The 24,701-nt window shown below is 40.1% G+C and overlaps 1 protein-coding gene across 3 annotated transcripts in view; it reads right to left on the bottom strand.

Annotated features, from left to right (window-relative positions):
• Vps16A (vacuolar protein sorting 16) overlaps positions 1 to 24,701 on the bottom strand; it is a 489,369-nt gene that overhangs the window by 168,543 nt on the left and 296,125 nt on the right. For all 3 annotated transcript variants that reach the window (XM_090381825.1, XM_090381827.1, XM_090381826.1), the window contains one exon: positions 20,036 to 20,180. In XM_090381825.1, coding sequence (XP_090237951.1) covers positions 20,036 to 20,180 — 145 coding nt within the window. The remainder of the gene's footprint in view (positions 1 to 20,035; positions 20,181 to 24,701) is intronic.

Genomic DNA, 24,701 nt, shown 5'->3' with positions numbered 1-24,701 from the left:
CTGCTGATCCAGTGTCATGCAGTTAAAGTTTGTTTAGTATTTAAGTATTACAGACAAAGTAGGTAGAGGGATGTTATATTCTTTTGCAATGTCCTTTTTACTTTGTTCATTCCTATCAACTTCTTGTAAAATTTTAGGTTTAATTTCCAGGCTACATTCACTCTGTTTATGATAGGCAAAAAAGGTAAACTGCAGCCATTATCAACCCACTGAAGGATGGAAGCCTCCACAACAATTCATGTTGAGGGAAATGGACCATAATTTCCCACAGTGGTCCAGTAGGGATTGACCATATTTAACAATCAGGGGCTTGAACCCCAGATTGTTAAATATGGTAGGAGTACAGTAGACCAGATTGTTAAAAATGGAACCCAGATTGTTAAATATGGTAGGAGTACAGTAGCAAATGCTACGTATGTGCTACTGTACTCCTACTTCTGACCACCCAGCTACAGAGACCTTCGTGTTTATGATACCTAGCCATAATTCCATTCCTCAAAGCTGTTATCACATTCTTTTTCTGAACCACATTTTCTAGCATTAGCAGAGGCATTCGATGCAAGAAAGCAATCTTATACAGCATCCGCCAAAAAAATTCCCATTCAGTCACTCCAAATATCTTATCTGCAAAAAGATCTAAACCTCCCAAACATTTCCTAATTCATTTCACAAATATACGTGGTCTCAATTCTAATCTCAACGATGTCCATTTCCACTTGCAGTCTGCCAAATCATATGTACTTTTTCTGACAGAATCTCACTAATCAGTTGATTCAACCACTGATCATCTCAGTTGCCCAAATTATTCGCTGTATGATTCCTTTCGCCTCAAAGGTGGTACATGTGCATATGTCCGTTCCAATATTCCCTGTCAAAGACTTGGTAATTTGGAATCTCCTCATTTCGATCTTCTCTAGCTTAAAATCTCTCTACCTCATTCTGTCAAATTCATCTGTTGTCTTTACCATTCTCCCAACTCCACTAATCACTTGGAACTCTTTGACTTCCTCTCTTTGCAACTTGACTTTTTCCAGTCCAACTTTCCCAACAGTGAGGTAATTTTTCTTGGTGATTTTAATGTTCACAATTCCAGCTGGCTTCCGTTTTCTAGTCACACTGCCCCAGCTGATTGAGATGCTGAGGCTTTTGCAATTACTAATGAACTTGCACAGATTGTTCATTTACCTACAAGAATACCGGACAATCCTAACCATGCAGCCAACACGCTTGATCTTTTTCTCACAAACAACCCTTCTAAGTACACGGTCGAAGTAAGTGGTCCTTTAGGCACCTGAGATCACAACTTGGTGATTGTCTCTTCTCCAATGGAGCCTTTAAGTATGTTTATATTTTTATAAACATACTTAAAGGTAGGTATGTTTATATTTTTTATTATTATTTTATATTTACAACATATGTAATGTTACAAATAAATCTGTATATTTATATTTATGCATATTTATGCATATTAGACATAAATATTAGCCGCTAGTGTACCTACACATAAATATACCGGCACACTGCCATCTTGGTCGTTTGGTCAGTTTTACAAGGTAACGGTAAATCCCTTTCTTCCTGTCTATTCCCATATTCATTACCTTAGTTTTTTTCAATTTTTTTCACTTGCTTCTGTAAGGTCATCCATGATCTGCATGCACTACATTTATTAGCACAATCTATTAGACCCTATTCTTACCGCAAATCTTAAAAAACTTTTTAAAAATTTTAAAAAATTTCGTTCTCAACACATGGATACAGCACACGTGTACCATAGCATACAGAACATGTCGGAAACAGAAGCAAGAACACTGCTGTCTTTCTCATAATTTCGGTGGATGACCTCTGATGATGACACTGAAATTGTGAAAAACACCGCATTGTAATCTTATTTCGGTCGCCTTTTTGCATCTTATTTTTATTTTATTTCCTGTCTATATCTTCTTCTTTTTCATACCATATATCGCTACATTCCTTATCCATTTAGTCGAGTTCACTTTAGTCGAGCTCGCAGTGTATACCGTAAATTCAATAGGTTTAAACCAAACTCTTCTTCTTCACGCTTTCTACATAAAATATACTTTATATATATATATATGTATGCACACATTATGGCTTTAGGGTATGTTTTGCTAATGCAGTGTCCCTGATCCATAATCAATATTATCTTCCTTTTCATACAGTCACATTCCACTCTCCATGATTAATTAGCTTCTTAATTCAATTATTCTTTATTATATTCATAAATATAAATATACAGATTTATGCATATTTATGAATGTTATAATAAGAGAATATGAGAAAACAAAAGGAAATATTTATTATTTAACATCTAAATACTAATAGTCAGTTCAAAAAACCACATTACTGACAATAATCACCGTTTTTAATAATAGGAAAATAACCGATTAAAATTTTGCGAGAAAAAAAAATTAATCAAATTATAAACAAACATGCAAGTACTGTATCATAATAATCTTATTCTTGTTTCCTTTTTCTTTGCATGTGTATCAAGACAAACTAATGGTTTGGTTTGGGTTTGGGTTTTATTGGCGCATTAGCGACTAAGGCTATAATGCGCCAAGACCAGGTCATTTATAAAAAATTTTTTTTTTTTTTTTAAATTTTCAGTGACCTAATTAGTTAGGTCACTATGTCAAAAAGGTATAACAAATATATAAAAGCACAAAGTAAAAATTTTATATAAGAGTAAAAATATTTATTGTTTTTAAAAAGCAAAAAACAGCAGACACATTGTCATTGTCAGATAAAATCTGACTGAGTGTATACGGCTCAGTCAGATGAATAAAAGCGGTAAAACGGATATTGCTAAAATCTGGACATTCAACTAAAATGTGTCTAATTGTTAAAATTGTGCCACAGGACTCACACATAGGAGGGTCATCAGCCCTCAGCAAAAATGAATGAGTCAAATGACTATGTCCTATGCGGGTCCGGGCAAGAACAACTTCCTCCTTACGATTCCTGCGCAGACTAGACTGCCACGGTTCAATTACAGGCTTTATGTGATGTAATTTATTCGCAGTCTGTCTATTCCATGAATCCTGCCATTGGGAATGTAACTTTTGATGTACTATTTGCCTGTAGTCTGTATAGGGGACTAACAGGCAGCGGTTATTATTGGGAATTGCTGATTTGGCTGCGGCGTCAGCCAAATCATTTCCCCTAATCCCAATGTGGCTCGGAATCCAGCAGAAGCGGATGTCATATTCGCGTTCGTGGAGGACGTGAATCTTCTGCTGAATGCTAGACAGAACTGGATGAGGATTATATCTCAAGGATATTAAAGCCTGTAACACGCTGAGAGAATCAGAATATAAAATGAACCGTTGGTATTGGCATTTACTAATGTGATCCAAGGCTAACTCAATTGCATGCAGCTCTGCAGTAAATATGCTGCATTCAGAGGGAATCTGCTCCGATGTAGTGCTGTCTGTAAAGACAGCAGCAGATCCCACATATAATTCCGACTTCGAACCGTCTGTGTAGACTGGCGCGAAGTCGGGATATGCAGCTCGGTGTGCTGAATAAAGCTGCAGGTAGACCGAAGATGGAGTGTCCGACTTTCCCCAATTTCTAAGGGACAAATCACATGCCGGGACACGAGCATGCCAGGGTGGAAAGGGTTGCTTTGGTGTTTGGGCAACCTTGTCTACCTTCATATTAAGTTCTTTGAGTAGCTCTTGGAGACGAATACCAAAAGGACGATTGGCAGTCTTACGGGTGTTGTACAAATTTTCCCATCGTGGCTCAAAAACGAATGGCCACGTAGGATGGTCTGGCAGGGATTTCAGTTTTAAGGCGTACTTTAGAGACAACTGCCTACGACGAAGCGATAACGGTGGTTCGTTTGCTTCGACGTATAAGCTCTGGACAGGAGATGTTCGAAATGCTCCAGTAGCGATACGTAGAGCCTGATGATGGACAGGGTCCAGCCATCGAAGGGCACTGTCTCTGGCTGAAGTATAGACTTGGGACCCATAATCTAGTTTGGATCGCACAAGTGCACGATACAGCCGTAGTAGGGTGCATCTGTCTGCTCCCCAAGATGTAGAGGAGAGCGAGCGGAGAATATTAAGCCCACGCGTGCACTTTGTGCGGAGTTGACGGATATGATCCAAAAAGTTCAATTTCTTATCGAATATGAGTCCCAAGAATTTTATGTTCGCTGCTACTGGAATGGCATTTTGTCCGAGCCTTAATTCAGGTTCAGGATGAAGATTACGCTTGCGACAAAAGTGTACGCAAACGGTCTTCTCCGGCGAGAACCTGAAGCCATTAGCAAGTGCCCAGGAATTCAGACTATCAATGGATTTCTGCAGTTGTCTTTCAATAACCCTCATGTTGCACGACTGGCAAAAAATGCTAAAGTCATCAACATAGAGGGCACTGTTTACAGTTGGAGGAAGTTGTTCTGTGATGGAATTTATTTTGATGGCAAAAAGCGTGACACTTAATACTGATCCTTGTGGTACTCCCTCCTCTTGGCTAAAGGAGCGAGTGAGTGAGGATCCCACACGAACTTGGAACGATCGATTGGCTAAAAAGTTTTTAATAAACAAAGGGAGATGCCCTCTAAGGCCTAGGCCATGTAAGTCTTTTAAAATGCCAAATCTCCAAGTTGTGTCATACGCTTTTTCCATGTCAAAGAACACCGACACCAAGTGTTCCCGTTTTAGGAAAGCATCCCGGATGGATGCTTCCAATCTAATAAGATGGTCCAAAGTGGACCGGTTCCTTCGGAAGCCGCACTGGATGCTGGAGAGAAGGTCATTTGATTCTAAATACCATATTAAACGAGAATTGACCATTCTCTCCAGGATTTTGCACAGACAGCTAGTCAGAGCAATAGGACGATAGTTGGTGGTGACTTTTGGATCCTTTCCTGGCTTGGGAAAGGCAAGAATGATTGCCTTTCGCCAGGAGTCCGGAAACTGCCCTTCAGTAAAGATTCTGTTATACAGAAGGAGCAGACAATCCATAGATTTTGGTGAAAGATGTCTAATCATTTCATAATGGATGCCATCTGGTCCAACGGCACTTGCTTTGGAAAGAGCGAGGGCTCTTTTTAGTTCCAGAATAGTGAAATCCCCGTTGTAGGGATAGATGCTCTTACATTTAAAGTTAAGTGCCTGTTTTTCGGTTTTGTATTTCAGGACCAGGAACTCTGGGGAATACGAAGATGTTGAAGAGATGTTAGAGAATGTTTCCCCAAGAGCATTGGCTATTGCAGTTGGATCTGCAATAGCGCATCCATTATAATCTAGGATTGAAGAAGGGTGGGATGTATATTTCCCCTTCATTTTCCGGATTTTATCCCAGACTACCTTACAGTTGGTAGACTGGTTAATAGATGATGTAAAACGGATCCATGATTCCTTTTGACTCTGACGACGAATGTAGCGTGCTTTGGCTCGTGCACGTTTGAAGGCTATAAGGTTGTTTGTGGTAGGATATCGGCGAAATATCCCCCACGCTTTGTTTTGAGCCTTTTTTGCTGTTGTGCATTGTGAATTCCACCAAGGTTTAGGAAATGGTGGAAACCGGGCTGATGTTTTTGGGACAGCATTAGAAGCTGCTTGGACAATATTTTCTGTGATGTACTTAACTGCATCATTGATAGGCTCTTGACTGACTGTACTAAGATCAAAATTTGCCTGGTGTTGGAAGGCAGTCCAGTCAGCCCGATCAATCTTCCACCGTGGTAGCCTGAAGGGAAGACATGGTCTCCCACTGTGTAGCAAGGTTATCACGGGGAAGTGATCACTACCGTACGGACTCTCCTCCACTTCCCAGGTGAGTGAAGGGAGTAGAGAAGGGGAGCAGATAGAGAGATCAATGGCAGAAAAAGTACGGGTAGGCATGTGGGAAAAGGTGTTTGTTCCAGTATTTAGAAGGGAAAGGTCATTATCATTGAGCATGTGCTCTATGACTCGTCCCCTTCGATTGATGTTAGCACTACCCCACAGGGTGTTATGTCCATTAAAATCCCCAAGAAGTAAGAAAGGGGGAGGCAGCTGCGTTAGAAGATCATCAAGGTCTGCCTGGGAGATGTCAGTCCCAGGTGGCAAATATATAGAGCATACAGTTAATAAGAATCCCACTGAAAGGCGAATTGCAACAGCCTCTATGCTGGTTGTAATTAGCAAGGGCTGCACTGGGGTATGGTTACCCACAAGGATAGCCACTCCCCCATGTACAGAGCCGTCCGCAATTCTATCCTTTCGGAAAACTGTGATGTTGTGCATGGTGGGATCGTCATTTGCCTTGAGATATGTCTCCTGCAAGCAAAAGCAAACTGGCTCGTGCTTTTGCAGGAGGGCCTTGATGTCATCTATATTTCGCCGGAATCCACGACAATTCCATTGTAGGAATTTAGCCATTATTTTGGCTTGGTGGGTCCATCAGGCGGCTTCCGAGGTGCTGAGGGCTTACTTTTATCTGTCTTGGATTTGTCTTTTTTGGGGAAGAATGGACGCTGTCCCGTGTCCATTTCCTCCTCCGCAAAGAGTTCCAAGACTGACTCTTCGGGTACCTCCTTTTGCTCAACATCCATCCTTTCTTGGGTACTAGGTGGTACTTCCCCTTTTTTGTTCTTTTCTTTAATAGTTACCTTTGGAACTTGTGGAGCGTTAGGAGGTACCGATATAGGAGTGGCAGCTGATTGGTCCTTTTGTGCGGGTTTTTGAGAACTTAATAGATACCGCGCGATGGGAGTGAAAGACTCCTTTGGAGGAATGGTCATGTCCGTCTGAGTTCCGACGGAACATCTCCCTGCTACCTTCTGGGCGTAGGTAGGTCTGTTGGTATTCAGGGGTTTGACCGATTTCCTTGCCTCCTGGTATGATATATTTAGCTCTGCCTTCAGCCGTTGAATTTCTTTCTCTTCTTTCCACCTCTGGCATGCTCGTGAATAGGCCGGGTGTTCGCCTTCACAGTTAATACAGGTGGGTTTTGCGGCTGAACATGCTGTTGTTTTGTGGTCCTTTGCACCGCATCGAGCGCATGCAAGGACTCCACGGCAGGCCATTTGAGAATGTCCATACTTCTGGCACTTAAAGCACCGTAAAGGGTTCGGAATGTATGGACGCACTGAACAGTTGATATATCCAGCTTTAATCTCATCAGGAGGTTTAGGAGTGTTAAAAGTCAGGATAACGCTCCTGGTTTTAACAATTTTTCCATCCCTTCGCGCAGTGATTCTCTTGACGGCAATGACTCCCTGTGGTTTTAATTCGGAGCAGATTTCCTCCTCGTATACGTCGAGAAGGTCCCACTCCGAAATGACACCTCTCGATGAATTGAGTGTTCTGTGTGGTGTCACTGTTATAGGGATACCTCCGATTGATGTTACTCGGAGTAGATGTTCCGATTGCCTGTCATTTTTAGTTTCAATTAAGAGGTCTCCAGAACGGAGCCTCTTAACTGATTTGGGAGAACCTGCTAACCCGTCTAACCCTTTTTGAATAAAAAAGGGCGACATTTTGCCAATCGGTTTTTCATTGGTGGAATGCATAATGAGAAATCTTGGGACAGGCCCTGATGGTGATGTTTCGGTTCGCTGCCTCTTTGTTGCAATAATATCTGCCTCTCCGTCTATGTTTTCAGATAGGGACCGGGTTGGGGCCCCTGAAGAAGTAAGTTTATCAGGATTCATGGAAATTTTTAAGTTGTTCAGTGCCCGGGCTCCCCACCCACCACGGAGCCCAAAGGGACGCCCACTACCCGGCATGCAATAAATGCGCTCGGGAGTGGGACGCCAGGGCTACCCAGACACTATACCCGCACCGCCGCCAGCCTGAATCCTGTCCCTCGGACCATGAGGGTAGGGGCGTGGCTTTGACACGGTTGACCCTCGCAGGCGAACCTACTAGCCGATTGATCCTAGCCGGGCCTTCCAGGACCACCCGTCAAGACAAACTAAATGACATAGAAACACAACTGCATGACTTCAAACAATTTGTTAGTGAAATGGGAATTCCAACATCAACATTCACTAATAAAACCAATATTAAACCATCCTTACCCCAACGAACCTCAAGAGGATAGTATGCCCACTCTGGATAGTATGCCTGCTACCACTGAGATTCCACTCCATGTGAATGAAGGAGAGAATGCAAACGAATGTGCCGAACTTCAGAAAAAAACAAAAACATGCCAACAACAACTCGCTAAACAAAATTCCTACTCCACTAGGCTGCCATGTCAGCAAAGACGTGATTCACCAGGTTCCCCACCAGTGACTGAAGCATCATGTACAAGAGGAATCATAGTCCCCACCCAGACCTCTGTAAGCCCTAAAACAAGCATAACGAATTCGACTTTAATTGAGTATCCCACATGTGCGGAGACAGTCCAAATTCCCATAGTCGAAAACCAAAGTAAAAAATTTAAGCATGTCCCATCTAAAGCTAATCTCTCTCAGCGAACTACTAATGTATCAGTCGATACAAACCTCCCATTGATTACTCAGGCAAGAAGACTGGTGGACATATACCATATATCAGCTGTTCGCACCAGAGAAAGGATCTTCGTATCCAGACTGGGCCCTGAGACAAGAACAGAGAGTATTAAAAGTCTCTTTTTGATGGAATATGGGTTTGAAGTGGACGTAAAGAAATTAAGAACCAAACACACATGCTATGCCTCCTTCCTACTGATATGCACATCTAACGCGACTAATACTGTCATGAACCAGAAGAACTGGCCTCCAGAAACACTGGATAAGCCTTTTAAAGAAAGATGCCCTGTGAGGGTGCACAGACAAAACTCACAATCTAATCCAACATAGCAACTAATGGCTAGTTTGGAGATTGAATCAAAAACTACGCAATTGCGATATTTCCTACAAATTATCTAATAAGTTCCACTACCTCCAAACGCTTTTATCTCTCAGAGAAACTGATCTCATCTGTTTAATGGAGACCTGGCTGACAAGTGAGTGACAAATTGATATACTTCTTAAAACTACCCCTTACAAAGGTATCGGAAACAGTAGAGGTATGGGAAGAGGAGGGGGCGTCCAAATATTCTTTCCAATCCAGTGGCAGGCCACTAGAGTTAAACTAAGCCAGTCCAACAACTTTGAAGCTTTGTGTGTAACACTGGTTAATCAACAAATGAAAATACAACTCTGTTTGGTTTACCTCCCTCCTGGCCATTCCGAAGTTACACGGATTGAACTTCAGACCTGGTTAATAACAAACCTAGCCCCTACTCAACAAACTGTTGTAGGTGGAAACTTCAATATGCCAGTCCCAAGACATGTAAAAGCTCTACAAGACTTAACGTTAACCTTGGATTCTTTAGACCTCAGGAGACGTATCACACCGCCAATGAGAAAAGGTCAAGCTTTAGACCTAGTATTCCACAACTTCCCCAACTGTAATAACATACCCAACCCTTTCACATTCTCATCAGATCACTCACCTATCACCTGTACCTTCTCCATGCCAACGTTATTGGGAAAGAAAATTAGAAATTACTATTCGGATACTCACTCTGATCTGATTTTTTCTCCAAAATTCCTGAAACCTGATATAGTTATCAACCATCTCTCCACCATTAATTGGGATAATTTATCTTCACTATCTGTTGAAGAGGCAATCCAGACCCTAGATGAGCAGTTGAGACATATCGCCACGATCGGAGTGTCTAAACAAGTCAGAATTACTGAGAGAACCCAGCGGTGGTTCCATTTGGATATGAAAATTGCCTTTAGAAGTAAGCAGAGGGCATATAGAAAATCGTTAAAATTGAGAAGGAGTACAGACCACAAAACCTTTAAAAGAGAGAGAGCTCATTTCCTTCGCTTCAAGAGAGGAGCACATCAACAGTATATAGAAAAAAAAAAAAAAGTAAAGTGTAGCCATTATCAACCCACTGCAGGGAAATGGACCATAATCTGCCATGCTGGTCCAGTGCGGGTTGGCAGATCAACTGTATTCAGCAATCAGGGGCTTGAACCCCGGTCTACTCAAAGAGCGTGTGCTACTGCACTCCCGCTCCTGACCACTTGGCTATGGAGGATATTATCCCAAATTACAAAAACCAGGAGAATTTTCCCAAAGTGCAACAACCATCTCAACATGGATGAAAAGCTATTTGAGGAGTGGACTCTCATATCTTTCGATCATCAAGATGCAACCACTGAAGTTTCAACCCTACCTAGTGTAAACCAGAACACTCTTTCTGCCATGGATGATGTTATTATCACCAAGCAGCAGCTCATTGACGTGATAAATGGCCTGCCCAACAAAGCTACTAAGGGCCTTGACAGTATACCACTACTTATAGTTGAGGTGTGCTCTGTGTACATTGTGGATCTTCTCTTAAACATCTTCCAGAAGCTTCTAAAGACAGGCACCATACCGGAAATCTGGAAATCTTATTATGTCAAACCAGTCCCTAAAATTGGAAATCCCAAGATGCCTAAGGACTTCCATCCAATCTCCATAGGATGCACATTATTAAAGATATTTGAAAAACTCATATGCCCAGTGATTATTCAACATTTTTTTGCTCACCAACCACCCTACCTCCACACAGTCCTGCACCATATGTCCACGACCTCTAATCTCCTCGATACTCTCTTCAGAGCACAAAAAGCCTTGAATGACAGAGCCCAACTGGACATAATCTTCTTCGATATCAAATCTGCCTTCGATACTGTCTCCATTCCTACTCTTATAGGCACCTTAATAGAATATTTCAAAATATCTAACCAAATTGTCAGCATTCTAAAGTCCTTACTACAGCAGAGACACTTAATTATAACCAACGGAACTCACCAGAAAACAACCTATACAATGAGGGGTGTACCTCAAGGTGGGGGTGATGTCGACAACCCTCTTTACAATCCTACTTGAACCATTCCTCGCAAAAAATCCAAATTTTAGTTCCTTCGCTGATGATCTAAAATTCTTTATCAATTCAAAAGACCCCAAACAGATACAGAAAATTAATAATGAAACCTCCACGCAAATTCAACAGTTAATTGACTTTTTACAGCGAGCTGGACTCCAACTCAACAATGCCAAGTCAGCCCACATGACAATCGCGAAGAGGAAGGTCAAGAATGACATTCGAGTTACGGTTATTGGTGAGTCAGTCCCCAAAGTTTCATCTCATACTGACCTGGGACTAACGTGGGATGAAGACTTAAATTTCAAGGAACACTTCCTAAAGGCAAAGAAGAAGACCTATGCTACTTTCTGGGCTATCCGCCAGGAGCTTGCAGGCTGACACAACACCAGACTGATTGGACAATACATTAATAGATCTCTCACACCCATACCACTATATGCCTCAGAAGTCTGGTCCTCTGCATCTACCTCTCGATGTAATAAATTTCTATCAATGGAATATTGGATTCTGCGGTGGGTGAACCGTCTGGGAGGGAACCCCTTCACCATCTCAAAATCCATTCTCCTAGTCAACCATGACCTCCTGGAAGCTCATTGTCCTCAAAAAAAATCTGTCAACCCTTACCAAGCTGCTAACTCGCCATATTGATGCCCCATCAATAGAAGATATCATAGCACTAACAAGAGGAAGAAATAGAAGCCATCACCCACTTAGGATGAAGCTATCAAACTTGGGCTCCCTAAAAAGAATGTTCCCATGTAACACCATTGAACACTTCAACACCTTCTCCATTGATCTGGTAAAGTTTGAAGTCAATAAAACCTACCAAAGCCAAATTATAGACCAAATCTTGACTAAATCACAAGGATTGTTGTGAAAATTGAGCAGTTTTTATTAAATTTTTTTTGATATGAACAATTAAATGCAATAATATAATAAATATACATAAATATGTCATTTTAGTTGCTGATAAAGAAGTCAACCTATGTATTTAACTCTTCAATTATCAAGATCTATGTAATTTCAAAGTGAATACAATTAAGTAAGTGTATATATCGATTTAATAGTTATTATTATACAATAATTATATTGTAAAGATCTGAAAATTTGTACAAAAGTGTATAATGAATATTTTAAAATTTCTGTACACCCTCCTAGCCCACTTGCTGGTCAGGGGGACCTTGTGTTAATAAACTGACAGTAAGTAAGTAAGTACTTCATTTATTAATATTTTCGATACCTCATTTGGGCCCTCTAAGCTTATCTTCATGCAATCTTGCAATATTACAGTGTAGATAAATATATAATAAAAAGGTTATAAAATATACTGTTTATAGGTTGTGACCAAACTGTCTTGTAGTCTTGTTTACATATACAAAAGGAGAATTAGCCACAAGTAGACTCTTGCTGTGAAAAAAAACAAATAAAGGGAATGTGAAAACAATAAAGAAAAACTGACGATGATTCAATTAGCTACTGCAGTAGACTCTCCTCTCTGCCCAGGCATTTAGCCTTTTCCTGAAAGCAGCAGGACACTTTATAATTACAATAGCATCTGTCAGAAACCAATTCAGGCGAACCTATTCGTGGATGTGAACTTGTCTGCAGTACAAACAAATAATTTGTCACAAGAAGACCGTTTGTGTGAAACACTATCAGGAGATGGTCTGTGTGAAAATATAGGAACCTGAAAACCATAAAATGAAAATGTGGACACTTGAAATAGTGGCTTTTAGTTACAGTTTGTGCAGCTAGAAATATTGCCCATTTAATTATTTTGAATATTTTGTGTCTTTTGAATTTTGGTGATTTATTTTCTTGTACCACCTAAGAAGTACCACACTTAGTTGATCTGATTTTTCATGTTGTGTTTCTTTGACATAAATATATTGAATTGGTGTTTTATAAAAGAAAAATTACTATTTTTCCCTGGGAGGGAAACGTGCCTCCAGTCACCCCCCCCCCCCCCCCGATTCAACACTGTTGTTGTTGACCTTTTCTGTACTCGTTCTAGCAACTCTACATCCTTTCTAAAATGAGAAAGGATGTAGATACTAAAATGACCATTCCCGTATCAAGGGTATAATCACCTCCTTATGCCAGCTAGCAAAATTCCCACATATCACTGACAAGATTCCATAACCTGCTCTGGCAGCCAGTCTGCACTGCTCAGAGAACTACATATCTAAATGCACAATTATCCCCAGGTCATTTTCATTCTCCACTTCCGTGAGTGTAATACCATACAGTTAGTACATTTCTTTTGGGTTACTGCTACCCACATGCAGTACTTTGCATTTGTCAATATTAAACTTCATTGCCACTTCTCAGCCCATTTTCCTAACTTTTCTATTTCCTGTAACAGTAGCATAATGTCTTTACCATCATTACCAACCCTGCCAACATTTGAACCATCTGCAAACTTGCACAATAACCTTACATACCTTCATCGATATAATTGATAAATATACAAACAACAATGGGCCCAGCACCGAACCATGAGGGACGCCACTAATAACAGTGTCCATTTATTACCTCTCTGTCACCTCCCACTCAACCATCCCTTTATCCATTGTAGAAATTTGCCCTTGATGCCACACTGCTCCAATTTGTACAGCAGTTTTCCATGAGCAATGGTATCGAAAGCATTCCTGAAATCCAAGTACACGATATCAAAATTATTTTTTGCATCCAGTTCCTTTGTGACCACATTGCACTATCCAATCAAATTGGTCACACAAGACTCCCTTAACAAACCCATGCTGTATCTGAACTATTACTAGAAGTAGTAGTAGTAGTAGCAGTGACATTTGATGCAAGAAAGCAAGTGTATGAGCTTATGCAGCATCAGATAAAAAAAAAAAAAAAAAAAATCACACCATTCCCTCCAAATGCCTGTCCAGTTCCTCCTTAAATTTATTCAACCTATCAACTTCCACAACGACAGATGGAAGTTTGTTCCAGCAATTAACCACCGGCTGGCTAAAGGCAAATTTCCGCACATCTAATCTACATCTGTCTTTTCTTAATTTGAATTTATGCCCCCTTAGGTTCGTAATCTGAACAAGTGGAAGGATCCCATCAGAATTCAGCATGCTCAACCCATTCAAGGCCTTATATACCTCAATCAGATCACCGTGCAGGTGCCTAGTCTCCAGCCACTGCAATTTGCAGAACTTAAGCCTCTCTTGGTAAGAGGATCCCTTCATTCCTCTCACCAATCTTGTTGCCCTTCTCTGTACACGCTCAAGTAAATCTACATCCTTCCTAAAATGAGGCCTCCAGACCTGTACGCAGTACTCAAGGCGTGGCCTGACCATTGCCTTATACAGAGGGATAATCACCTCCTTTTCCCTGCTAGCAAAATTCCTACATATCATTGACAAAAAAATGACATTCCTATATATCATAGACCTGTACGCAGTATTCAAGGCATGTCCTGACCATTGCCTTATACAGAGGGACAATTACCTCCTTTTCCCTGCTAGCAAAATTCCTATATATCATTGACAAAACCCCATGACCTGCCCTGGCAGCCTGTCTGCATTGCTCAGAAAACTTCGTATCTGACTGTACAATTACTCCCAGGTCTTTTTCATTTTCTACCAGCTTAAGTGTAGTACCACACAGTTGGTACGTTTCTCTGGGGTTACTTCTATCCATATGCAGTACTTTGCATTTGTCAAGGTTAAACTTCAGTTGCCACTTCTTAGCCCATCTGCCCAAATTATCTAGATCCTGTTGCAGTAGCACACTGCCACTACTGTCATTAACAACCCTGCCAACCTTTGTATCATCTGCAAACTTCGACATTAAGCCCAATATACCTTCATCAATATCATTGATAAATATACAAAACAACAGTGGACCTAACACTGAACCCTGTGGGACTCCACTAATAACATTAGTCCAAGAAGAGCAGCACCCATTGATTACCACCCTCTGTCTTCTCCCACTTAACCATCCTTTTATCCATTGTAGCAACTTACCCTTAATACCATTCTGCTCCAATTTGTACAATAGTCTTCCATGCGCAACAGTGTCAAAAGCTTTCCTGAAATCCAAATATATGATATCAAAATTATTTTTTGCATCCAGTTCCTTTGTAACCACATCATAATATCCTATCAAATTTGTCAGTAAAGACTTTCCATTAACAAACCCATGCTGTTTCTGAATTATTGCTGCAGTCTTGTCTAGATGATCCTGCAATGCATCTTTAACCAGTGACTCCATTATTTTACCAGGAACAGAAGTTAAACTAACTGGTCTGTAATTACTCGTGTCACCCTTCGATCCCCCTTTGTGAATTGGGGATACATTTGCATCTCCAGTCCATGGGAACCTCCCCTGAGTCCAAGGACGCTCTCATAATTATGGCTAAAGGTTTGCTTAGTTGCTTTGCTGCCTCCTTTAATATAACTGGATAGATCCCATCCACCCCAGGGTGCTTTTCTTATGTTTAACTTCAATAATTTCTCCTCCACTTTGCTTTCAGTTATTACAAAATCATTAAGTATCCTGCTACAATTTGATAACCTTCTGCCATTTTCAAACCTTAATAATTCCTCATGTGTGAATGTAGATGCAAAATACTCATTCAGTTTGTTTGCTATCTTAGCAGGATCATCAACAGTCGAACCATCGATGTCAAGTGGACCAATCAGATTCATCCCCTTCCTTTTAGAGTTTATATAAGTAAAGAAATCCTTGCTGTTTTTCTTTGCATCCTTTGCCAAGGATTTCGCATAATTAGCCTTCGCTTGCCTAACTTTGTGACTTGATTACAGACTAGCTTATATCTACCACAGGCTTCTGTGTCACCTGATAATTTACATGCATCCTATATATTTTTCTTCTGTGTTACGATCCTCATTAGTTCATCTGACATCCATTTAGGTCTAAATCTTGGACAGTATTTCTTATACGGTATGAAAAGCCTAGTAGCGTCCAAGACTAATTCCTTGATGGCTTCCCATTTAGAATTCGCTATTTTTAACATCATCAGTTGATCCCACTGTATAGAATTTAACAACTGTCTCAGACCACTGTAGTCATCTTTACCAAAGCAAAAACCTTTACCCTTAACGGTAGTTACATCTTTAAGCAAATCCCACATCAGTAGACTGTGATCACTGTCACCTAGTGGTTCTTTTATCTGCAAAATTCTTAATTCTTGAATAATCACTGCTGATAATCAGATCAAGAGTATTGCTCCCTCTGGTTGCCCCCCAAACATTAGAACTGTAGAAAACTGCCCCAAAATATTAGAAAACAATCTTCAATAAATCCACAAAATCATGCTGGAGTGCCTATGATCAATCCACAAATTCCATTCAATATCTGGAAAGTTAAAATGCCCCTTTACAAGACATTCTGATTTATTGGCCCACTCTTATTTTTATGCACAATTGCTCATTATACTGATTAGAGTCATTAGGCCTATAACAAACTCCTACCCTCATTTTCCCATTCCCAGTGCTCATGTTACACCAAACTGACTCAACATTGCACTGTCCACCAATGTCAACTAGATGCACTTTCTTAGATTTTGTGTTGTTTCTTAACTAATAGCATAACCCCTCCTCCCTTCCTACCCTGTCTATCCTTTCTGTACACATGGAAGAAGAATAAGAACTCTTTATTGCATTCAAAACGCACATGCCGTACACAATATCCTTCACGGCTACAAGCCAGGGGTTGTACGCCGCAGATTCCAATTATGCATTGCTTATACCTGTGTGATACCATGTCTCTGATATCCCAGTGCTGTCTTGACCAGCACTTCAAATTCATCAAATTTATTTACTATACTTCTAGCATTTGTGTACATCAAGTATACATGCACCTGTTGTTACTCTTAGATACCCTAACACAGCCCATGTATTTACTTGTTCCATGATGACTCCCAGCAGTTCTTGAAATCCCCAGCAACTTGCTGTCTAGGCTGCTGCTCATTCCAATAGAAGCAGCGCAAGAAGGTAGCAGATTTCCGACCCACCTAACACTTCCTCAATGGCATCAGCAAATATCCTTGAACACTTTCTATTTAAGTGTATCCCATCCGTGTAGAACAGTCTTTCGTGTTAGTAAGTACAGACCACACTGAAAAAAAATTCTACCCCATGAGCCTGGCACAATCTCTCCAGGGCCAAATTGATTGACAAGGCTCCCATCATATACTCTCTCCTATCATGTCAGGGCAGAATTGCAGACACTTTCAAATTTAACCCTGAAGAGAAATCAGCTGTGACTCTAGTAATGGAAGACACTTTAAGTTTCGGTAGATACAAAGTGTTACAGTTTTAAACTGACTTTGGTCAGGCCACACCTAGAGTACTGTATACAGGTCTGGAGGCCTCATTTCAAGAAGGATGTAGAGATGATGGAACGAGTACAGAGAAGGGCAACAAGATTAGTGAATGGAACAAAGGGGTGTTCTTATGAAGAAAGGCTTAAGTTTTGCAAAGTACAGTGTCTGGGGACTAGGCACCAGCGAGGTGATCTGATAGAGGTGTATAAAGCCTTGAATGGTTTGAGCATGCTCAATGCTGATGGGATTCTTCCTCTTGCTCAGAATAATCGCCTGAGAGGGCATAAATTCAAATTGAGAAAAGACAGATGTAGGATAGACGTGAGGAAATTTGCCTTTAGCCAGCGTGTGGTTGGTTGGTGGAATAGACTTCCATCCCTTGTCGTGGAAGTTGATAGCCTAAATAAGTTTAAGGCTCAGCTGGACAGGTATTTCGAACGAACAGAGGGGTGAAGTGGAAGTGGTTATTTTTTTATTTTTTTTTTGGCTGATGCTGCATAAGCTTGCTTTCTTGCATCAAATGCCTCTACTAATGCTAATGCCGTTGAAAACTGAAGGGCGACCAGGATTATAAGAGAGTGGCCATTTAGTAAAGTAACTGATGGAAGCAGCTCCGTAAACAACCCAGGTATTTCTGCGGAAAGATGGCTTGGCCATACAGAAGGTTCCCAAAGCAAAGAGGAGAGACTTTAGCGAATAATAATAAAGATGTAAAAAGAGAAATTAATGGTGATTGGTCAAGGAAAGGGGGAAGAGGGATTAACAAAAAGGAGAAACAAGAGTGTGAGAGGAGTGAGACAAGTTTTGGAAGGTGAGAGAGATTTTTGGAGGTGTGGAGGGAAGAGTGATTTTTGGAAATGAGAGTGAGAACAGTGCCAGCACAGTTCAGTGGGTATTAAAAGTTGCTAGAAAGTCTAAATGAATGGCCAGAGCAGGGTCCCCAAAGAAAAACTCTTGTATTGTGGAAAGAACCAACAAAGTATGCAGTCCAGAGATGAACGCCTAGTGGACCAGTAAGCCACACCAGGGAAGACAACCGCTTGGAAGAAATCAGGAACCAGGAACCCTATCAAGGCAGTGGGAAGAAAAATAAAGAGAAAACCAGAGAAAGTAAGTCCTGGAATTTTGATTATGTTAACTGATAGGCAATGAATAGGACTGATAGTTTTTTTATCATAAAGTATTCAGACAAGCTGAATATATTTTATGATAAAAAAGGGGAACAGTGGCAGACAGAGAGAGTGAGTTACCTAGCTGATGTAAAAGCATATGTGGAGTGATGTTATAGTAGTAGTGGCATGTGATGCAAGAAAGCAAGTGTATGAGCTTAAGCAGCATCAGCCAAAAACAATCACACCGTTCCCTCCAAATGCCTGTCCAGTTCCTCCTTAAATTTATTTAACCTTTCAACTTCCACAACAACAGATGGAAGTTTGTTCCAGCAATTAGCCACCTGCTGGCTAAAGGCAAATTTCTGCACATCTATTCTACATATGTCTTTTTTAATTTGAATTTATGCCACCTTAGGTTCGTAATCTGAACAAATGGAAGGATCCCATCAGAATTCAGCGTGATCAACCCATTCAAGGCCTTATACACCTCTATCAGATCACTGCACAGGTGCCTAGTCTCCAGCCACTACAATTTGCAGAACTTAAGCCTCTCTTGGTAAGAAGATCCCTTCATTCTCCTCACCAATCTTATTCCCTTCTCTGTACATGCTCAAGTAAATTTACATCCTTCCTAAAATGAGGCCTCCAGACCTGTACGCAGTATTCAAGGCATGTCCTGACCATTGCCTTATACAGAGGGACAATCACCTCCTTTTCCCTACTAGCAAAATTCCTATATATCATTGACAAAACCCCATGACCTGCCCAGGCAGCTTGTCTGCATTGCTCAGAAAACTTCATATCTGACTGCGCAATTACTCCCAGGTCTTTTTCATTTTCTACCATCTTAAGTGTAGTACCACATAGTTGGTACGTTTCTCTGGGTTTACTTCTACCCATATGCATTTGTCAAGGTTAAACTTCAGTTGCCACTTCTTAGTCCATCTTACACCCAAATTATCTAGATCCTGTTCTCAAAACAGTCCGAACATGTGCCGCCACCAGCCAACATCCATTTACTGTCCAACTTCAAACTCACAGAACCAACTTTTCATCTTCCTCGTTTATTCATTCAATTGCCGTTTTCTGGAACAACCTTCCTTCATACATATTTCCTGAAAATTACAGTCTACAGAAGTTCAAGTCCAATGTCAACAAACATCTTCTTTCGTCTTCTCAATCTCCAACCCAAGCACGGTACTAAGTACTATAGGTTCTAATACCTCTCGTATTTGGGGTTTACATAAAAAAAAAACACACAATTCCTCAGTATCTGATTACCTGCTTTATATAGCCAAGTATGGGCATATGAAGCTGTCTCTAATGGGAGCAATCCATCACCTGGATGATAGGGACGTACCTAATAAACTGGCCACTCAGTTTCTATAAATAACTCAAGACTGAGTTATTTACATAAAGGGGGAGACTGAATTTAATTGGTCTAATTTAATAAAATTTAGAATGTCTTGACAAATCTTTCGTAAAAAAACCCAAATATAAAATTTCGTGAAAATACATCCACTCGTAGCGGGATCATTACATGTGGATGGATCGACAGATAAATGAACTAGTAAAAATAATAGGTACATTATGCATTTATGAACATGCCTAAAAATTAATCATTATTCAGGTTAGAGAATGAAAACTTATAATATAAATATTATCTAAATGAATGTATTTTAAGGAAAGTTAAACTATATAAGTAATTTTATTTACAACTACTTACTTTGCAACATGCCCACTGAGAGAGTATATGACTTGCTCCTTCTTCCTCAGGTATCCGCAGAAATTTGCAGATGCAAATGGCCAAACCATAATGCTCGTACAACACTAATCTATTAAGTAATACTGGCAATGTTAGGTATTTTAATCTGTACATATCAGTTAATTAAATAATGTGATAATGAGTTTAGGTAATCAGTGTTAAAGAAATCAACAGAAACAGTTTAAAATAATTATATTAAGCAAAATCACACAATTAGAATGCAATTTGTTACAAACATACATGTACCTGAAGGTGCACTATAGCCCCAGCAACTTATGCACCCTTAAACTTTCACATCTCTCTCTCTCTCTCTCTCTCTCTCTCTCTCTCTCTCTCTCTCTCTCTCTCACACACACACACACACACACACACACACACACACACACACACACACACACACACACACACACACACACACACACCTGATTAGAAAGAAATAGAAGCTTAAAAAAAAATGCTATTATTTCTAATATGATCATTTATTTCAGTTTTTCACAGTGATTACAAATACAGATAGTTATTGGAAACTATAGTATTATAACAGAGAAAAAGAGTTAAGGGATGGGAAGTCCAAAGAAATAATAACTTGAGCTTGGACTTCAATTTTTGTAGGTTGAATATGCATATTGAAGATTCTTCCAAAAAACAGAAGTGAGAGGAAGAAATTATGTAAAGATGGCTAGTTTACTAAATTATAGAAATGAACTGTGATTTGTGAATGGATGTTGGCTAGCTAATCCATGCATTAGGACCAGTTGAAAAGAAACAGATATTACAATACCAAGTGAGAAGATCAGTGCTAGAGTAGTGAGTTTTCATGAAAGAAGAGTGACATTTTCCATCAAGCAAAGTTAAAATTTAAGGTCAATCCAAGTAATAAAATGCATTTTTATCTAAAAACCTGGGTATTGTTATACCCAGGTTTCTAGGTGCAACTTTCCTTTTTTTATTTTATAGGAAATAACAGGCATTGGGTTTTAGAAGGATCCACTGTACTGGTGATGGATATTTGAGTAGTTTCGGTTGTTTATGCAGAACAAAGTATCCGAAATTGAAATATAACACAGCCTCCTCAACAAAAAGTATGGACAGGATTTCTAGTTAATAGAAGAAATTTATGAATATAATGGCGCCTCCGTAGTCAGGTGGGCAGGAGTGGTAGTGACCGGGGTTCGAGCCTGTACCTACCAAATACGGAGGATGCGGCAGGTCAGGGGATGACCACCGCATATTCCCAGCCCGAATAAAGGGTGAGGGTTGGCGTCAGGAAGGGCATCCGGCCGTAAAAAAAAATTGCATGCCAAAACAATAAAAAAATGCTGACCCCACATAATAATGGGAAAAAGGCGAGGGGCAAAAAAAAAAAAAAAAAAAAAAAAAAGAAGAAATTTATGAATACGCAAGAGAAAGAATACATGAAAGAAAACAACCATGAAGTTTTAAAGCAATGGGTTCCTTAAAATGTTTCTGAAATGTCTGGAGCAATAGGAACTGTTTCACAGAACTTTTGAATTTATCCACAGATGGATAACATACGTCAAGAGATTCTGTGTGGGTCAACACCGATTGAATCTAATGATTGTACCCATCAACCCTTCCATTTATCAGTCATATGGAAACTTCAAATTTACTGCAAAGCCAAGCAAGTTACCAAATTCCTCATTATTTTAAAAACAAACTGAAGTAAAGGCATTAGGATAATAAAAAATAAGGCCTATCATGCTTCTTAGAAATTGACTCAATACGGACAAATCTACTGGAATAAGAGAATGGAAAAGGTGAAATAGAAACCATAATACTGAAGCCTTCTTATCTTTGTAATGCAGCTGCAACAATCTAATAAAAAATAACACTCTAATAAAAAATCTAATAAAACAATCTAATAAAAAATCTAATAAAACAATCTAAAAAAAACCGTGAATTAGGGTTGAATTTGAAAGTGTCTGCAATTCTGCCCAGACACAATAGGAGGGAGTATGTGATGAGAGCATTGTCGATCAATTCGGCCCTGGAAAGATTGTGCAAGGCTCAAGAGGTAGAATTTTTTTCAGCCTGGTTCTGTACTTGTTAACAGGAGAGAATGTTTCTACAGGGATGCGATACACTTAAATAGAAAGGGTGCAAGAATGTTTGCTGATGCTATCGAGGCAGTGTTAGATGGGTCGGAAAACTGCTAGATTGGGGGGATACAAGGATTAATAGATTAACAGTAGCCACTGGCAGAGGTGAAAGTGATTCTTGCACTGCTTCTATTGGAATGAGCCGCAGCCTGGAAAATAAGATGCAGGATATTTCAGAGACTGCTGGGAATCATTGGGGTACAAGTAAACACATGGGTTGTGTTAGAGTAGCTATGAAAAAGAACAGGTGCATGTATACTTGCGTGTACACCAATGCTAGGAGTTTAGTAAATAAATTTGATGAATTTGAGGTATTGCTCAAAACATCAAAGGCAGATATTGTGGGGATTTCAGAGACGTGGTGTCACACAGATATAAGGAATGCAGAACTGGAATTTGGGGAGTACAATGTCTACAGAAAGGATAGACAGGATAGGAAGGGAGGAGCGGTTATGCTATTAGTTAAGAAATACATAAAATCCAAGGAAGTGAAGCCAGTCGACTTCGCTGGACAGTGCAGTGTCGATTCAGTTCGGTGTGACATAAGCATTGGGAGATCAAAATTGAGAGTAGGAGTGTGCTATAGGCCTAATGACTCTGATGAGTATAATAAGAAACTGTACAGGGAAATAGAGTGGGCCAGTAAATCAGAGAGTCTTATAATGGGGGATTTTAATTTCCCAGATATTGACTGGAATATGGGGGCTGGTCACTCACACCCTAGCAAGGCTTTTGTGGATTTATTGGATGATTGTTTTCTACATCAGCATGTTCGGGAGGCAACTAGAGGGAGTAATACTCTTGATTTGATTATCAGTAGTGATTCTTCATGCATTAAGAATCTGCAGGTAAATGAACCACTAGGTGGCAGTGATCACAGTGTGCTGAAGTGGGATTTACTCAAAGAGGTAACTACCATTATGGGTAAAGGGAAGGGGTATTGCTTTCGTAAAGGCGAGTACGATGAACTGAGACAGTATTTAAATTCTATACAGTGGGACCAACTGATGATGTTACCAACAGCAAATTCAAAATGGGAAGCATTCAAAGAACTTATCTTGGAAGCTAGTAGGCTTTACATACCAACTAAGAAATATTGTTCAAGGTTTAGGCCTAAGTGGATGTCAGATGAACTAATGAGACATATGGCAGAGAAGAAAAATGCATGGGATACTTACAAATTAACACATGACACAGAAGCCTATGATAGATACAAGTTGATATGCAACCAAGTTACAAAGGAGGTTAGGCAGGCGAAGGCAGATTACGAGAAATCCTTGGCAAGGGATGCAAAGAAAAACAGCAAAGAGTTCTTTACTTATGTTAACTCTAGAAGGAAGGGGATGAATCAGATTGGTCCACTTGATATTGATGGGTCAACTGTTGATGATCCTGCTCAGGTAGCTAACAAACTAAATGAATATTTTGCATCGACATTCACACATGAGGAGTTATTCAGCGAGGGGAATGCCAGAGGTGTATTCAACTCTGGCAGTAAGCTAGAGAATCTTGTAATAACTGAGAGTAAAGTGGAGGAGAAATTGTTGAAGATAAACATAAGAAAGGCACCTGGGGTGGATGGGATCCATCCAGTTATATTAAAGGAGGCAGCAAAGGAAGTAAGCAAACCCTTAGCCGTAATTATGAGAGCTTCCTTGGACTCAGGGGAAGTACCCATGGACTGGAGATGTGCAAATGTGACCCCAATTCACAAAGGAGGATCAAAGGGTAACACAAGTAATTATAGACCTGTTAGTTTAACTTCTGTTCCCGGAAAATTAATGGAGGCACTGGTTAAAGAAGCACTGCAGGATCATCTAGACAAGACTTCAGTTATAGCTCGGACACAGCATGGTTTTGTTAAGGGGAAGTCTTGCCTGACCAAGTTCCCAGGGGCTCACATCTGGTGAGTATGGGCTTGGCAAACCCAGGGTCCTGAGCTGGATATCATCATTCTTCTCTTTCTTGCTTTCTTGGTGATTCCCTTCTACCTCTCTCTCTCTCTCTCTCTCTCTCTCTCTCTCTCTCTCTCTCTCTCTCTCTCTCTCTCAGGTTAACGCTGGAATTTTTTTTTTGGCTGGTGCAGCATAAGCCTCAGGCTTCCTTGCACCATATGGCTAATAATAATAATAAATAATAATAATAATAATAATAATAATAATAATTTGATTCGATACTATGATGCAGTCACAAAAGAACTGGATGCAAGGAATAACTTTGATATTATATACTTGGATCTTAGAAAGGCTTTTGATACTGTTGCACATGGAAGACTGCTGCACAAATTGGAGCAGTGTGGCATTGGAGGCAAATTGCTGCTATGGATAAAGGGGTGGTTGAGGGGGGGGAGGAGAAGACAGAGAGTGGTAATCAATGGACACTTCTCATCGGGGACTAATGTTATTAGTGGAGTCTCTCAGGGTTCAGTATTGGGTCCAATATTGTTTTCTGTATTTATAAATGATATTGATGATGGTATATCGGGCTTAATGTCCAAGTTTTCAGAT

Source organism: Mastigoproctus giganteus, chromosome 9 (genome assembly GCF_048544385.1).
Source record: "Mastigoproctus giganteus isolate SK-2022 chromosome 9, ASM4854438v1, whole genome shotgun sequence".
In the NCBI taxonomy this organism is placed as follows: Eukaryota; Metazoa; Arthropoda; class Arachnida; order Uropygi; family Thelyphonidae; genus Mastigoproctus; species Mastigoproctus giganteus.
The sequence above is the reverse complement of the archived record's forward strand: the minus strand, read 5'-3'. Positions and strand labels throughout refer to the sequence as shown.